The sequence below is a fragment of the Pleurodeles waltl genome, chromosome 11 (genome assembly GCF_031143425.1).
Source record: "Pleurodeles waltl isolate 20211129_DDA chromosome 11, aPleWal1.hap1.20221129, whole genome shotgun sequence".
NCBI classification, from domain to species: domain Eukaryota; kingdom Metazoa; phylum Chordata; class Amphibia; order Caudata; family Salamandridae; genus Pleurodeles; species Pleurodeles waltl.
The window spans coordinates 736,774,718-736,793,072 of NC_090450.1; the positions used below are offsets into that span (position 1 = coordinate 736,774,718).

An 18,355-nucleotide genomic window follows, 5' to 3' on the forward strand; every position below is an offset into this window, starting at 1 on the left:
TGGCGGGGGGCCTCTGCTGCCCACCAAACCCATAATGAGGCCCTGAGTATGAGCATGTATATCAAGAGTTTTGCTTAGAGTGTGAGTAGACAGGACTGTTTGGATCTTCAGCAGATCACTTGTGCCATTCATTCGGTCCTTCTAATGAAAGTAATTAAAGTTAAGGTTCTCTCCTTGGAAAGTTTTGTCTCTACAAACTGGCTGTGTGGGACTTTAAAGCCTGCAGTTCTGAACATCCACTCACTTGAGCTCCTGTACCACAATGGTATTCTGCTAACCATTAGCACAACTCTCACTGTCTCCTGAAGAGTCTGTCCTTCAACAGTGGCTTATTTGTGCTGCCAAGAATCTCTGTTAAACCCTACTTCAAGAACCTTTAGTCTCCTCCTCTCTCCTCTGTTGGCTTAACTCAGTCTAAGATTTTCCAGTTTCCAGACACTTGAGAATACAAGCAGAGCTTTGCTTGAGAGTCCAAGGTAACCAGGATTCCAAGATCCCTACTAGGTCTGGTGGTTGTATTTTCCACAATTCTTGGAATGTTTTTTAGAGAAGCTGGTAGCTCCAAGATAGTATAGGTTTAGAGTACTATCAGTTTGAAACTATATGTGAAATTAAATTTTCATTAGTGGGGATTTCGAACAATAACAGGAACACTAGGGTACCCCATTTAATACAGTTTGCTGTTAATGCCTTACAAACTGTTTGACAGTGCACAAAACCCCACAAGTGATGTCCTGCCTATCTAAGAAGGCTTCTAAGGACTTAAGTGAAGAAAAAGCTCTTTCACAGATGGTAATGAAAGATTTTTTTTTTCAGAAAACCTACTTACACCCTGTGAAGCTGATTCTTCCATGGCTCCATGTAGTTGTTAAGAAAGAAGAATGGTTTGCACCAGTGGGTGCCGAGCTTACCTCAGGGAGTATCATCACTAATTAAAGTACCAGTGTTATGCCACTGTGTAACTTAGGTGCGGAAAGCTATTGAGGATGTGACATTCTCTCCCCATTCTTTTTTATGTTTGTAAAGTGAATGTAATCTAACCTCATCCAAAGATGGGCCTAGATTGCAGGGGCTCTCTTTCCAGTATGTTTTACTGGCGTGCTGTTGAGTCCCTTTCTATGAAGTAGGTGTCTAGAGCTAAACCAGCTCCTCCTTCCAGAAAAATGCTTACTGTGAAATAACAAGACCCACTACCCCCAGTCTCCAGGGAACCTTGGGGACTGAACTGGGGACTTCCAGATTGTGTCTTGAGGCAAGATGTTCCATATCTAGAGGGCAGAGATCACACACCCTGTTTGTGAAGACTGCCTGGCCTCAACAATGGGCATCATCTGACCAGGTCATGTTCCTGGAACTGTCGGTCCCAGCTGCTACAACCACTCTGGCCTCACCACTGCCTTCTTCTGACTGGGACATCCTGGCAAAGAGAGGTCTAGCCAGATGTGGACTAACTTAACTTGTCAGCATGACAAGCCAGATGTGAACTAGCTAACCTTGTCAGCATGATAGGGGCTTACTCAGACAAACGCAGGTTGCCCATACCCCTTCAGCTGTGATTTGGCCTTCCCATGGAAAGGTTCTGCAGGCACTGAAACACAGTAAAGTAGAAATGAAAAGCTGCAGGGAAAAATGCAGATATCAGATTCCACTGACAAGTTGCAACTTAACTTTCCTACTGAGTCGAAGTAATTATTACAGAATACTATGTGAAATGTGCTGTGATATCACAAGATATATGTAAGGAGTAGACACCGGTATTATGCGTGTGGACTCCTGTCACAGGATACAATTGGAATCCTGGCCTTTATATCACATACATCACTGGGGACAGTGTATTAATGACAAATGAAACGAGAGGGGAATGGCCACTAATATTGCTAGAGGCAAACACAAGAGGATAGTCATATCCAGCAAGCGCAAGCTGAAAGTGGGTTCTGCTATCACAATAGACAAGCATTGAATTGTCACTCATGTCACAAGATACAAGCGAGAGTGGAAACTAATATCACAGGGTACAAGGCATGAAGTGTGCTATCACAGTAGAAAACTGTGGAGAGGGCACTCACGTCACAAGCCGCACCAAAGGTGGGCACTAACCTCACAAGAGACGAGTGTGAAGTGGGCTGTGATATAACTGGAGACAAGTGTGTAGTGGACAATAGTGTTGGGAGCAGCAACATAAAGATATAGGCGGGAAGTGAGCTCTTACTTAACAATATTCAAGAACTGGTGGCCAGTGGGCTCTGATTTACAAGATATTAGTGGGGCTGGGACATGGGACCACTACACACTCATGGGGGCATGAAAGGAAATGACAAAAGGGGTGCAGCAACGAGCAATTCCACAGATTTGGTTCCCAATTGTTCAGACGTGTTCGCTCTTTCTCTGTAGCATCGATTCATATATATATCATGTTTCCTATTTTTTTTATATAGGATATCACAGTAAACAAGGAGTTTGAAGACTTGTATAACACAGTGAAATCTATCATTCCAAACCTTACTGTCCAGCATGGGGGCAACACAGTACTTTTTAAGAAGGACAAGCCGAAGGTAAAAAACAATGTTTCTGTCATGTTTCCACTCCAGCCTGTATTATGGCAACTTATCACATGCTGAGTAATCGGTATGCATTTAATCAAGTGTTTTCATTATTTAAATGGTCCAATTGGTCACAGCTGTATAATCAATAAAGAGGCTGTGAATGGGAAAGTTGAACGAAACTTTTTGACTTCACACCACTGCGATGCTGTGTTGTCGCTGGTGGTAATGGGCATATATGTTCCTATCAAGGATGTGAAAATGAATGGGCCAGTGATATCAGAACCATTGAATTCCAGGCTGTAACATGACATGAAATGCAAAGCAGATCCTCACTTGAAATGCATTTTCTGACCAGGGTCCTCCATGCAACGGAGACAAAGAAGACATAGGGCCTGATTCTGACCCCGGCGGTTCCTTACCGCCGGGGCCAGGGTCGGCGGGAGCACCGCCAACAGGCTGGCGGTGCCCCGCAGGGCATTCTGACCGCGGCGGTTTTGCCGCGGTCAGAAGTGGAAAACCGGCGGTCTCCCGCCGGTTTTCCGCTGCCCATTAGAATCCTCCATGGCGGCGCAGCTCGCTGCGCCGCCATGGGGATTCTGACAACCCATGCCGCCATCCTGTTCCTGGTGGTTCTCCTGCCAGGAACAGGATGGCGGTATGGGTTGTCGTGGGGCCCCCGTAAGAGGGCCCCACAAAGAATTTCACTGTCTGCATTGCAGACAGTGAAATTCGCGACGGGTGCAACTGCACCCGTCGCACCTTCCCACTCCGCCGGCTCAATTCTGAGCCGAGGTCCTCGTGGGAAGGGAGTTTTACACTGGGCTGGCGGGCGGCCTTTTGGCGGTCGCCCGCCAGCCCAGTGTAAAACGAAGAATAGCCGCAGCGGTCTTCCGACCGCGGTGCGGTATTCTGGAGGGAGGAAGTCTGGCGGGCGGCCTCCGCCGCCCGCCAGACTTAGAATGAGGCCCATAGTCTGAAAGCACAGATAACAAATGAAGGATTGTTTACCTTATTGTCAGTCTTCCCCCTTCCTAATGTGGTGAAACAGCTGCCATTTTATTTTACATAATAACACAGCATTGTTTCCTTGGGTGCTTCCTTCTGGCTACGTTACTCTAGAAACATGTGGACTGGCCAGGCTGACATACACATACTTGGCACAAATCTGATAGAGTCCTTGTTCCTTCTGGGGTGACGTCTCGCTCGGATGGAACACAAGAAGCCTGCCGAAGCCTTGGCATTTTGAACCCTAAATGCCACCACGCATGCACTCTTGAAGCACACATAATTGCTGTCTCCAAATGACCAATAGTGAGACAGAAACAACATCCTTCCTGCGCATACCCTGGGCACCCTGGAGGAGTGAACTGAACCTGCACTGTAAGCACTGCACTTTTGTGGTTGAAGTGGAAATTATATTTAAACAAGCATTTGCAATACAATGGGTCTTGTACTTACTTGAGTTAGAACTATTAGCATTGTAAATGCATAACTGGACATTTCTTGCCATATAAATTGCCCCCACCACATAATTTGGTCCTCTGTGCCACATAATACCAGTGGCCCTGCATATAAGTAAAGCATTTGCATAAAAATTAAGATTTTCATTCATACTAAGGAACTTGGAATATTACACATAAGTGTATCACAATCACAAAAAGTCCTAAATAAACAGACTTAAAATTCATTGGCTGGTGTACATGCAGAAGTGAAAATGCCCGCATCAAGTATGCAAGCATATAGACATGCTTTGCAAGCTATATGAACCATCGAGACATGTACACGTGTAAAGCACTGGAAAGGTAGTTATATGTATGCGTGGTGGATTCCCAAATGGGTACACTTGGATCCAAACTTACACGTTCGGAATGACACACACATGCCTTGCCTCAACTTTCTAAGCTTGCAGAACATTGTCCGTATTCTTCAGTTGCAGGAAACATTGTTTTGTCACTGTCTTGGTTTTGCCCTTGGTGACCTGCGCTATGAAAAAAATCCTCCTGTGTTGGGCCCTTGATTGCGTTTGTCAGTCTTTTGCAGTAAAGTTTGTTGTGTTTCATTTGCTTAGCCAATGTTTCATAATCGCCTGGATTTTGCCAGTTTTTGAACAGCGGGGCTAGTCGTAGCCTACTTACTGAGTCTCTGAAACAAAAATCTGAAACTCTGGATCCTGTCTAGTCTTGTGCGCTTGGAATCTGCCCCATCCTTGAAACAAAACAAACAGCAAGACTAATTTTATCCACATAATGTTTGGTACAGGATGATGCTTTTAAAGGCTTCATTAATACTGAGAGGGTTCACTTAACACAGTTTTGCGTCAGCTCTGCATCTTGTGATTCTGGGCAAATTACAATCTCCCAGTGCCTAAAAAACACAAGTGAATGAATGTATCCTTGTGTCACGTAACCAGTGCCCATGCAAAGCGCTCCAATATCTTTGGGTGGAGTTTTCACTACATAAAACTGTAAAACAATATTTATTAATAGCATATTTTCAAAAGCCAAGTCAGACTCCAGCCTGCGAAGGAAATCTCTCACCCATTTGAGACCTTAACCACAGATGACCAAAAGTGCTGCATTGCCAGAGTGTTCACAATACCAAAGTTATTATCACTAACGTAACAAGAAACGTACTCATTTGAAATGTGTTTATATTTTAACTGATTGTTCCTTCAGAGATGGGGTCCCTGGAGAGAGAGACTCTGGATGTGAGGCTCTGCAATGCAAGTTTTAACTGAACGGAGGCGCTGAGGGAAACGAAAGGGAGGAAGGGGTTAAGGGTGGGTGCAGGGTGGGAGGATGTTGATAAATTCTCCTAAAAAAAGAGGATTGATCTGCAGAGTGATGTTGCATAACATGCAGAGCTGTGGACTTTGGAACTGGGGATTGTGGTTCGAGTCCCTGTGTTAGCTCTCTATAATTGAAGAAAGACACTCCATACCTTAAAGATAAATCGTGCTTTCGACTGAGTCTCTAATAAAATAATAAAAACAAGTTAGAGCTATTAGTGTTGTAAATTCCTAAATGGAGTTTTCTTGCCACATAAATGGAAAATATAAAGTAAAACAGTTGACATAAGCAAGCTGATTCAAAGTGCCACCGCCACCGTGGAGGAGAGACACAAAAGGAAAAAGAAGTTTACTGGTAGTCGAACATATTGGCAAACATGCAATGATCCATGTAACAGGGTTGGTCCCCAAGGCAGTAACCAAACCGTCCCAAGGAGGGACAAACGTAACACATTTACCAATGTCAGCAAAGGATTTTTGAAAGGCAAGCCCACAAACAAGTGAAAGTGAAGGGAGTGAGGTGGGCAGGGTTAAAAGCCCAGATACATACTAACACGTCGGAAATGCAGCACTTGCACGCTGCTATGCTCAACCTAAAGAGCTTCTCTGAGAACCTACAATGTCATCACCTTTCTTCCCTGGATTTAACAAAGCAAGGATTAAGGTAACAAAAATAATACAAACTGAAGCAAGAGGCTCACCACCATATCCTTCGTGCGAGCATTCCGTTCCTCTAATACATACAGGAAAAACTATGCATTTTATATCATGCATTAAGTATTTTATGACGCCCAGCTGTAGGAGATGAGGCTATCCCTGAAGGAAAATAAATACCTTCAAGAAGCATGAACTTCTGTCTCTGAGATTAGATGCACCTCACTTTCTAAGGACTGGTATGAGGATGTATTAGATTTTGGTTTGGAAAGTAACAGCTGCTTGATGTGCACCCTGGCTCAACCCTCTTCCAGTGTACACCATCCATTAATGCTGTGCATAAAGGGGAGTTGGGATAGAAGAAGAGGGATTTTTTGAACAGCAATTATCTGCCCATTCTAATCAGAAGTTGCTCAGAGAAGAGGGAATATAGGTATATGGTCCTTTTCAGGCCAGAGACCTACATCACTGGGACGAAAAAAACCTTTTTTAGGTTTGATTAGCTGAGCCACAAATCATGCAAGTAATCTCAGTTTGTTCGGCTGGGGCACAGGACACTTTAGATGACCGTTTAGTCATCAAATCATTTAATAATGAACATGTTCTTTTTCAATGAATGGTGGTGGAGACATCAAGGAGTGGACAACAAGTGTGATACATAAATGTCACAGCATGAGCCTTCTGAAGGCACTTGTTGGCCTAGGACAGATATGCTATCCAAATCTAAACCTATATACATTGGGCCTGATGCACAACGGCAAACTTACACTTTTATGTAAGTTTACCATTGTTTTTACAATTCACAAAGTAATTTTATGAGCAGTAGCTTTACTGCTGCATACCTTTTCATGTGCCAAGTCTCCACCACTAGTGAAGAGACTCCACAGTCGCAAAGATTGTACTCGTAAAAGTCCTTTGTGAATTGCGAAAAATCGTAAACTTACACAAAAGTGTAAGTTTACCTTTGTGAGTCAGGCCTACCGTTTAGATGTACATTTACAATGAATGATGAAGAGGCATGACGTGAACTGTCATGAACATAAAAAGGCACTCTCACGTCATAGTGTCCTGAAAATGATCTGCCCAGTGTCTTTAAAGTCATTTTGAGCTCTTCAGCCAGTGCTTAATTTGTGCTTGTTGTTTCCGGTGCTGAGCACCGGCACTTATTTTTGCGGGCCGGGGCTTATTCTTCTGCCTCAAGCATTTGCTGCGAGCAAAAGACACATATAGGAAAGACGGAGGAAGGGAAAAACGAAAAAGCGTCACAAAGGGAGAAAGTAGAAAGCTGCTAGAGTGAGCTGAAGGGGCAGGGAGTGGCTTTATATTGATTGAAGAGGCCCAAGGTGGCTTCAGGATTGCGCCGCCTCAGTATTCCGTGTTCACATATTTAATTGCAGCAGCCGCGTGTTTAAGAGGAGAGCTTTGGGCACCGGCACCTTTTTATGTACAAATTGAGCACTGTCTTCAGCGGCAGTGAATAAGGCATGTTACACTTTAAGTCTATGTTTGCATTTTTCTCACAGGCAGATCCTTTGACCAAGCTGAAAAATCACCTAATAGAGAAAAGTTTGCGGTTGGTGGATTTTTTTGTAAACGTGGATGAAGACAAGAGCACACTTATTAACCGCCTGGAGTTTCAGCAAGGCCTACTGGTGAGCTTTGGTGTAACAATGGCAGTGAGAATGCTTTGTTTCAGAAAGAATAATTAATGCTTGGACAGTGAACTCATACAGTCACTGAAGAATTTAGAAATAGTGCTTGGGTTTTCAAGATTAATTTTCGTGTGCGGAGTGTCCTTCACCTCGCATTATATTTCCCATTGCTGATAAGTGCTTTTATGCAGTCACAACCTTACAGAGGCCCAGATTTATCAAACTTTCACACACTGCAGCAAGTCACCTTGCTGCGCTGGACTGCACTGGTGAATAGGAGAGGGCAGGAATGTGCAATATTTAACACTATATGGCACATTCCTATCCTCGCCTCACACCAACACAGGCACCCTTGTGCCATGGTGCAAGTGTGCCTGTGTTATAGGCAGAATTGTTTTTGTCAGGTGGGCACACCTTCCTGCACAAAAACAATCCGCTGAGGTTTTTTCCTCTTTTTATGTGTGCTGCAGAATGCAAGTAGAACACAAGGATACATAAACATATTTGTCCTCGCTGTGCCTCCCGTGGGAAGGCGTAGTATTTTGACACATTCCCAGATCTACCCCTCATAGTAAATCTAGGAATGCAACAAAATCCATGAGTAGGTGTGAGGGAACACCCACACTCCACCCATGGAATGCCTCCCTGGTGAAGAGTAAAGCAAGGCAACAACTTGCGCTGCCTTGCGTTACTCCAGATTTACCAAGCACTGCAGGGCAACACAAGGTGGCCTTGGGTTCCTCAGTAAACCTGATGTTAGTGTTGTATTGTTGTTGCGTTATCTTGGGTGATGTAAGGGTAACGCAACACTATGATAAATATGACCCTTATTTGGAGTAGAGGACACCCATTTTTCTCAAATATTTTAACATTTCATCTTTGTGGTGTCTTATCCAGCAACAGTAGCATTTTTATTTTTGATAGATCTAATTTGACATTGTTCCATATTTGTGCCTCTCTATTGTTAACCTGTTTCCATCACTAGCGATATCCAATTTTCCCTATGTAATTAGTCTCACCCTCTCAGCTAACTATGTTATTCACTGTTCCCAGTCACTGTAGAGAAACTATTAATTTCCTATCATCTTCAGGCCAAGCCAAAACACCATATGACTACGGGACGTGATGGATGACACATGCTTGATGTTGGATGAAGTTCAATTGCATATGCAGATAACATTACAGTCCTATGCATATACATTGTGCTAGCTTCTGGGGGTCCGTATGTCTCTTTTGACTACTTTCCTATGTTTACATATGCAGATCTTCAATAAAAACCACAATCAAAGCCAGAGGCTTGCTTTGATTTCTAGACCCAAAGGTGGGGGGGAGGCACATGCTTCTCTAATTTGTCTCTAAAAGCTACCAGAGGTAGTCACAAGTATTTACTGTGCAACAAGAACTCCCTCTGATCCTTACATCTGTATGAGCTGCCAGGGGAGCACCAGTAGACACTTAAGCACGTTTAACCAGCATATAGTCCACACACTCCTAAAAATGGCAGACTCCATGGAGAATACATATTTCACAGATTGCCATGGCGACCCTCTGTGGCACGAGACTCCTTGCATCCCTTTCTGACAAGTAACAGTTCTCACTCAGCCTCTAACGCACATCATGATCTTGAGCTTGTATTATTTTAAGAGGCCCATCACCAGCCTCCTACCCTGTACTACTTGCACTCATGCTCAGCCCTCGAGCAACCCTGGAGAGAAGAGACCAATACAGAGAGGTCCAACTCATCCCCGACAGCCAACATTATTCTTAACATGAATCACATCCGAATGCAGTCGTTCATTTAATCACCCCCATGTGTATGTGTGTGTATGGGGAGGGGGTGTCATTTGACGTCTCTTCTTGCACTAACCATGAAGAACCCCGGGGGGTTTAGGGGAGGGGAACACACAGGCTTCTAACTCATGTAGGTTTTTAAAATTAAAAAAACGCTTGGGAGAGAGACAAAGATGTCTGTCCCCAGATACAGGTTACATTGACAAAGGATGCTCAAACCTTGGGTGCCTCTGCTCAGAGCTCTCATTCAAACCAAGGGACAACCTGCATGACATCAATCTACCTCAGAACACCAGCCTGTTAGAGTACGTACCCCCTGCTCAAAATTGAAATGTACCGCGGAGGTGGTGTACAACAAATAAACAGACTCTCACTTTAACAGCTAGGATTTTTTGTTGAAGCAGACGTGTATCATGCTAATAAAACACAAGAGAAGTTAGTCTGTTGTACTTATCACATTTTTCATTAATAGAATAGTTGCTATGCCAAGGAAGAGAGCAAAGACATCCAAGTACAAGTGTTTCTTAGTGACCTCGACACAACTGTCAATCTTTCGCTCAGAAATACCTGTCTTGCTAAGAATATCTTTCATCAACTTACAGTCTTTAGAAGATACCATGGGAACCAAGCAGTGATGCTAGATATTACATTAATTTGTCAAAAGATATGGGTTCAGCACATTTCACCTTTGGTATTCATTAGGGGGTTTCATGTCCATATGTTGCAAACAAAAATACATTATACTAAGAGCCTGAAAGTTATTACAAAAGGTGAATAACATACTCTCTTAGCGTTTTTTTTGGATCACCACCAGGAAACTGATTGAGACATGGTAAACAGAAGAAAGAAGTCTCTATAACTAGTACCTTCCTTACAATGTATACACGGTTCAGCTGTTGAGTATATTTCTCAACTGTTCATACTCTCCGTCTGTACAGTGTGATCCTTAGAGCCCCTGGTCTCCTTGGGCATATTGCAGTGTGGCCTGAAGCAATTGTTTTCTTATATTTGGCTAAGGTTTCTTTTGCTTCTTATGTTTTTTAGAAAGCGGGAATTCCACTGTCCCAAGATGAACTCCAGCAGTTGATGGACTCCCTGGACAAGGACAAGAATGGAGAAATTGATTTTAGGTAAAGCCTTCATAAATGTATATGGTTTGTAGTTGAAATCTATAATTATACATACTTTGGCAAACATATAAGATCTTCTGTTTAACATCTGATATTTTTTGATGAACATAAGATGTTTGCTGAGAAGTTGAGATTTGTAATGAACATATGAGCTCTTTTGAAGACCTCTGAGTTTCTTGATTAACATATGAAATCCCATAATTAACATGGACATTTTGTCTGTTAATATAAAACTTTTTGAGTTTGATATAGTAGGGATGTAATAGAATGAAGGTGTTGGATATCACCCTCTGCTTTAGTAGATGTTGAAGATATGGTCTGATTTGTATAAATGTATAGAAGTGAGTGCGATTGGTACCAAGTCCCCTGTCACTGACTGGGCATAATATGACTGCACCAGTATATATTCAGGTACAGTTATCAAATCCCAAAGTTAAGTTTCAGATGCCTAATTATAGACTCAGATGCCCAGGTAAAACCGTGATACGCCCCAAAACCTCCATCACATATTATTTACAGCCAGAAATACGCGGGCACAACCTCAAATGGCCAGGTGTGACAGGAGATAGTCAGACACAATTTTAGATAACGAGCTACAGTCTCAAATCCCCAACCACAACCACTTTTTCAAGTATTCAACTTGAGCCAGAAAATACCAAGGCCAAGTCACCATATTTTTATGACCAGGCACAACCTTTGTGTGTTTAGGTACAAGCATCATGTGCCCAAGTATAGTCTGGCACTTCCAGGTACAAACACCTCATACTTTGGCACAGGATGTAATGAATTTGCAATGACCGCACATTGCTATGCACTATTTGTAATCACTCCTATGGAGAATATCTCCCTAAAGATAGCCAACTGTTCTGCCCCCATGGTGCCGAACCTCACAAATTATTGACCTAATGTTTTGGTGTTTATGTATGAATCATTATCATACAGCTCTGCTGGTCTCCTGTGTTGTGCCCCACCATGAATAATTGTTTCTCATTGCTCCTTCATACAATTTATTACACTGCCATACTGCTCTAATAAAGGTATGTGTCAATGGTGAGTTTTGTATAAGTTAGTACCCTGAGGTGTTGTTTCCTGTATCTTACTAAAAACACTGTGCAGCCCCAGTAGACACTTAAAAATGGGCCAGCATGGCAATGTGCCTGTAACTGTTTGGGAGCTATAAACATTGAAATAGAAATCCTGCACCACTGCTTATTTATTCTTTCTGCCTTTTCTTGGGAGTTGCACATCCACACAGTTATCCGACTGCTGTGCTCTCAGCCTGATCCTTCTTTATAGGCTTTGTAAGTTACCCATGAAGGATGGCCATGCTTTGTCTTGTGAGGAGATTTGTAGCTCTGTGTAGTATGGGTGATCCGTGAGGTGCATGTTTTTATTACCTTACCAACAATACATAAAATTTCATAGTGGAGTAAGGAGTAGCAACGCACACAATAATTCCTGTTTGATTGTCTTAGATATGCTTACTGCACTAAGTAGGGAACTATGGGTGATCGAGTAAGTTACAAAATACAATGAGGGAACTAGGAGATTTTATTGGTCCAGTGCATAGTCTCCCAACAGGTGCACTGTTCCGGGACAAGGGAATTCAATGGTGCCCTGGTAACTAACACAGGTCAACTCATCACTTCTATAAATAGATGCAGGAGCCCTCACCCCCCCAGTGGGTGTCATGCTCAATCATTGGGCCTGCTCCTCGACTGGCAGCACTGTAATGCCCGACGGGCCCTTCAAGGGGGCTCTTTGCCAGAGATCTTTTGATAGATGCCATTGTCGGTCGTAGGAGTAGATTCAAACTTACATGTGCAGAAAGTGAAAGACTGGAGGTAGTGTGTGAAAATAGACCCTAGGCCCTAAAGCGAATTCATTTATTGTCCCTACAGGGTCTAGGTCAAGGTTAAAAACAACGGGAGTGACCAAGGAATCAATGTTCCCTCACTCAACTAGGAAATGAAAAGGGGGGGGAAAGGAAAATAGTCCCTTAGCCCTCAATGATGGTCGACATGTTTCACGCCTATGTTGTCAACTAGGTATCAGTTGGCGTTTCTTCAGGACCTAAAATAAACAAACAAACAAATCCTAGACTTCACTTGAGAAACCTTAAGGGCCATATTTATACTTTTTGACGCACAACTGCGCCAACGCAGTTGTGCGTCAAAAATGTTAACGCCGGCTAACGCCATTCCAAAGCGCCATGCGGGTGCCTTATTTATGGAATGACGCTAGCCGGCGGAGCTGACTGGTGTGCGTCAAAAAAAATGACCCACACCAGGCAGCGCCGGCGTAGGGGAAAATGGAGCTTGGGCGTAAAAAAATGGGTCAAGTCGGTCTGAGGCAAAAAATCTGCCTCAACCCGATTAGCACCATTGTTTTTGACTCCCACCCTCCATTGACATGACTCCTGTCTTAGCAAAGACAGTAGTCATGCCCCCTTGCCCAATGGCCATGCCCAGGGGACTACTGTCCCCTGGGCATGGTCATGGGGCATAGTGGCATGTAGGGGGGCACAAATCAGGCCCCCCTATGCCACAATAAAATAAAAATAAAAATACTTACCTTACATTCCCTGGGATGGGTCCCTCCATCCTTGGGCGTCCTCCTGGGGTGGGCAAGGGTGGCAGGGGGTGTCCATGTGGGCATGGGAGGGCACCTCTGGGCTCCTTCCGAGCCCACAGGTCCCTTAACGCCTGCCCTGACCAGGCGTAAAGAAATGACGCAAAAGCGGCTGGACGTCATTTTTTTTGACCCGCCCACTCCCGTGCGCCATTTTTGCACGGGAGTTTAAATAAGGCGCCCATGCCTTGGAGTCATTTTTTAGACGGGAACGCCTACCTTGCATATCATTAACACAAGGTAGGTGTCCACGCTAAAAAATGACGCAAACTCCAAGATCTTTGGCGCTAGACAGGTCTAACGCCAAAGTATAAATATGGAGTTAGCTTTGCGTCAGATTTGCGTAAAAAAAAACAACGCAATTCCAGCGCAAACAGAGTATAAATATGCCCCTAAGTGTGTCTGTAGTGTATAAAAAAAATAATGAAAGAAGGACTTACATAAGAGTCTAGAAGCCCTAATTTATGGTTGACCCTCCTATATTAAGAAAATGTCCTCTTGGGAATGTGCGAGCCGATGACTTACCGCAAAACAATTTCACTTATGGTCCAATCCTCGTGACCTACCCGGCGGCCGCAAACCCTGAAGTTCCGGTCAACCGTAAATTAGGGCTTCTAGACTCTTATGTAAGTCCTTCTTACATAAGAGTCAATGCAGGCACCATCGCACCATGGTGCAAGTTTGTCTGCGTTGCATGGATGATTGTTTTTGTCACAAGAGGCGTTTTCCTCTTTCTATGTGTGCTGCAGAAAAAAAAATTGAAGTAATAAAGGTATTTCTCCTCGTTGCACCTCCTTTACCCCTCCCGCTGCTTGTAAATATGGCCATTTGTTTTTTATTTTAAGAAATAAAATCCCAAAGCGGAATTTTCTTTTTTAAACTAAAAAGACAATGCCCCCCTCATCATGGGAGTTTTCTCCCAATGGCGAGGGGGCGTTGAGCACTTTTTAGCGCCCCTTCCCTCCAGATTGTTACTGTCGGTGACGGGCACTGAAAAACAGCTATATGTACACCTATCTAAATTAGGTGGGCTGACATAACCAGTTCTCCAACAACCCTTACACCGTTAGGCTGTTGGAGGTGTGTATAGGCAGCAGAGATGCAGTACTCTCTGATTTTCATACACTGACTCTAAATGAGGCAGGCGGACCTTCAGGTTTGCAACGGCAAAGGAGTACCCCTTATGCCAACAAATAAATCAGGTCCTATGTGTATTTCTGTTTGTTGTGCTAGGGTGCACAGAAGCAGCACTGAGACAATAGCCAGGTGACCACTCTTACACAATCAACTCCATTGTCCTGACCCTTCTTCTTCATGAGTTGAGGACCAGGATGTTGAAGACAGAAATAGTGCCTGGATGGTGTAGGTATTTTCACAATATCACGTATTCTATGTGAAGGCCCTTCCTGCTGCATCGTTTCATCATGTTGCTTACTCCATCACTGTTATGCGGTTGCTACTTTGGTAATAGGACTGCATTTTTTAAGATTGCAGAATGATAAAGTGTGGAGGCTGAGGGATGCATGGCTTGGAGGCCAACAATGGCGGACGTGTGAGCAGAAAGCTCCGCTCCGGCCTATGCTTTAATCCTGCATACATGTAACTGAGGCTAGCCTGGGAGGCACCCCGCACAGCCTCTTCTCCTGATGGCAGCCTGCAGCACCTGAGAGCTGTGGTCCCCGAGCCGCAGACGGTAGGAAGCACAGGCGGCTACTGGAGGAGTGACGCCCAGCCACTACAACGGCAGAGGCATGGAAGGGGAGACAATATCGCAGTGGTGTCACAGGCCCAGAGTGGAGGCGTCCTGCTGCTTGTGACAAGGAGTGGCTCGAAGCAGCTGCCTAGGAGAGGGTCAGGCAGAGTGGCCTGCAGAGGGCGGCAGTGCTGCCTACAGGTGGTGAGAGAGGCCTGGGCACTAACGTGCACAGATTGAGCAGCCTCCTAGCCCGCATCACGAACACTATGTATCCTGTGCGGGCAGCAGGGGCTGCCCTCATACTACTGGCTGATCACCGGCCATTGCTGATGGTGCAGCAGAGGGCATAGACATAAATGGCAAAAATGACAGGAAAAATGGGTGGAAGTGGGGCCTGAGCTGAGTTCGCAACCCAAAAGGAGACACTTTGTGGAGAACGACGATTCCAGGGCCTGGGACCTCATGGGCAGCTATTACCTTGCTGCACACCTGCTGGACTACTGGGATCACTAGCTGGCCTGGGATAGGTGGCTGAATTTGGGGGGACTCCACTATGTTATAGCTGAAGGGGGAAAAGGTAATTTGGCGGTGGAAGGATTGGTGCAGCTGACAAGGCAGTGGCTTGTGGTTACTTTCTCCCCCCCCCCAGTCCTCTAATATGCCTTGACTCTAGCACCGGGGGCATCGGGATGGGCCTCGGTGGAGCTGCCACATTGCAGGGACCACTATGGACAAGGCACGGAATAAAATAAACGCGGCTGCCCGGGACCCCGATGAGACTTCCCTGGTGCAACAGGTGGGGGGAGATACCCAGGTCACCAATGAGGCCTCCATCCATATGCACCTAGATAAAGTGCTGGCCCTCATACCAGACACTGAACAGGGCCTGCAGCAAGACATCAGTGCAGTATCAGTAGGACTGGGTCTGTTACGGGCAGAACACCACAAACTGGCTGTCAGGAAAACTATTGCCAGTATTTTTAAGTTCTTCCCTCAGCAAAAACGATTCCCCTTTTTCTTGTACGCACGTTGATTGCAGCGTCCTCACTCCCGGTGGCTCTTGCGGAGGCTGTTCTTAGAACTAGCTTCTTCAGGTTTAACTGCCACTCAAGATGGTGGCCGCAAATCCTTGTGAGGTCAGCGCTCTAGTGTTTCTACTTTAGTCTCGTGCTGAAGCTTCCCTCCAACTGTTTCTTTCTGGACGCCCTGCACTTCAACTGCCATCCTGAGGAGTATGAGCAGTGTTCCTGAGGTGCTTCGTTTCATAGAGAATCCTTCCATTTTTGAGTAATTCATTCTTTTTCTTGTTACAGTGTGCACACCAGCTTCTTTTTCCCTTTTGAAGAAGCTGAATTTTTTCCTTCTTCCAACAACTGGCATCAGTTTTCTGAGGAGAATTCGTTTTGGCTTAACAGAACTTCAAGCAACCCCAGTAAGGAATCCTTTTGTATGATTTCCGGACTTTCCATTATATATATGTACATATATATTCAAGAAGTCTTTGCTTTGCACGTTTGTCAGTCTTAGAGATAAACCTCAGTGAACAGACTAATTCCTAGATTCTTTGATTGAGAAAACTGAACCTTGAGAAGGAATTTTCGTTTCCTGTAAAAGACATTAGTAGTTTGTATATTTGGGAATTTTTAAACTGTTCTCCAGAGAACCTTTAAAACCTCTGACTCTTGGAGAAAACAAGATAATAATTTAACATTGTTCTCTTAGAGAGAGGCTAGTATCTCAAAAGATCCAGGTTAGGAGAACAATAGAATTGGGTGAATGTGAATGGCTGAACAGTTGAAAGCACAGTAGGAATGTACTTATCTATGCTCTTATCAACTGACTGCAGGTCCTTCCTTTAAAGAAATCCCAAAAAGAAGAAAGGTGCAGGTTTTCAGAGACACACAGTGAATATCCTATCTTCAAGTGGGAAACACAGGCTGGAACTGGATCTGGAGGAGGTCTCTCTTTTTCTACTCCTGTTTCCCTTTCCCCCTAGCAGATGCAGGGTTCAGATAATCAGTTAAAATCTGAGCATGCATCTGTTGGAGGGAGTTGGGTAAAAGGCATCTGCTCCTGTGGAAGTTTGATTTAATGGGTAATCTTCTGACACTGACAGAAAGGGTCAAAACTTTCGAGACCTTGGCAGAAGAGATTAAACCAGAACAGGCTGAACTGACTCACACCGTTGGGGGCCTCACCTGAACAAAGGGCAGAGGATGCGGAAGGGCGCAATCGTCGCAACAACATTCGACTAGTAGAACTGTCGGAGGAGTCTGATGGCACCGACATGGTGGCTTTTCTGGAACAATGGATACAAACGTAGGTAGCTCCGGGCAGCCTCACTCCCTTCTTCACTTCAGAGAGGGCCCACAGAGTGCCGGGACAACCATTGGCCCCAGGCTGTCCGCCCCACGGTAGCATGGTTGCTACACTTCAAAGATCGGGATGTCATACTCCTTAAGGCACACAACAACTGTCCATTCACACTGGGGAACTGAAAAGTGTTAATATTCCCGGACTCCACTGCAGAGTGCAGACACAAAGGGCGTCTTATCAAAAGGTGAAAAGGGGCCTCTGGGAGGAAGGATTGCAATATTCATTGATGTTCCCAGCAAAATTACAGATCATTCAGGATGGAACCACACACTTCTGCGCCTCACCCAAATAAGCCTGGGCTTGGTTTGATGCCTTTAAGGCAGGACCACTTTGCACGATGCCCAAAAGCAAACCTCGGGTACCTGGCAGGCGACCCAGGAGGAAACCTAGAGGCAAACAAGAAGGATCCTTCCGGACAAGACCCTCTGCCTCGCAGGCGGAATGGGAGAAAGTAGCGGCACTGCGAGCTGTGGCAGAGATGGCTGCAATGCCTCGAACGGATGACAGATCAGACAAGTTATTGGACAAACGCTTGAGTGTGTCTGGCTCTGAGTCCTCACGTCTGTTAGAGGAAGGATTGCTGGTTGTGACCCTGCAGACGGTTGAAGACATTATATGATGGCAGAGATACTGGAATGCCTCTCCCGGAGGAATTTCGGTGGCTGCCGTTGCTGTGTCCATGGGCAAACAGACCTGTGCCTTAAGTTGTGCCGGCAGTGCAGAGATGCGTCAATGGTAGCTTGAATCCTGAAGAACCAGACTATGGCCCTCATTTTGACACTGGCGGTCTTCAGACCACCAGGGTAAATGTGGCGGTCCCACCACCAACAGGCTGGCGGTGCAGACCGCCACATTATGAGTGTGGCGGGTTGGCCTCTGCCAACCCGCCATATCTCTACTCATACCGCCATGGCGGTTGGAGCCACAGACCCGGTTCTCCACAGAAGCCTGCCGGCGGTATTAGGAGCTGGCTTTTCCACCATGGTAGCAACGCAACGAAAACCATGGCAGAAAGGCTACCGGTGACCGGTAGATGACTCCTCAACACCTCTAGCAAGCACTAGACCCCCTCCAGCCACAGTGCCCCCCACCTA

General features: G+C 45.1%; 1 protein-coding gene across 2 annotated transcripts in view; it reads left to right on the forward strand.

The window, feature by feature from the left end:
- LRRC74B (leucine rich repeat containing 74B) overlaps positions 1-18,355 on the forward strand; it is a 155,434-nt gene that overhangs the window by 97,079 nt on the left and 40,000 nt on the right. For both annotated transcript variants that reach the window (XM_069214434.1, XM_069214435.1), the window contains exons 10-12: positions 2,436-2,552; positions 7,509-7,637; positions 10,473-10,558. In XM_069214434.1, the coding sequence (XP_069070535.1) occupies positions 2,436-2,552; positions 7,509-7,637; positions 10,473-10,558 (332 nt within the window). The remainder of the gene's footprint in view (positions 1-2,435; positions 2,553-7,508; positions 7,638-10,472; positions 10,559-18,355) is intronic.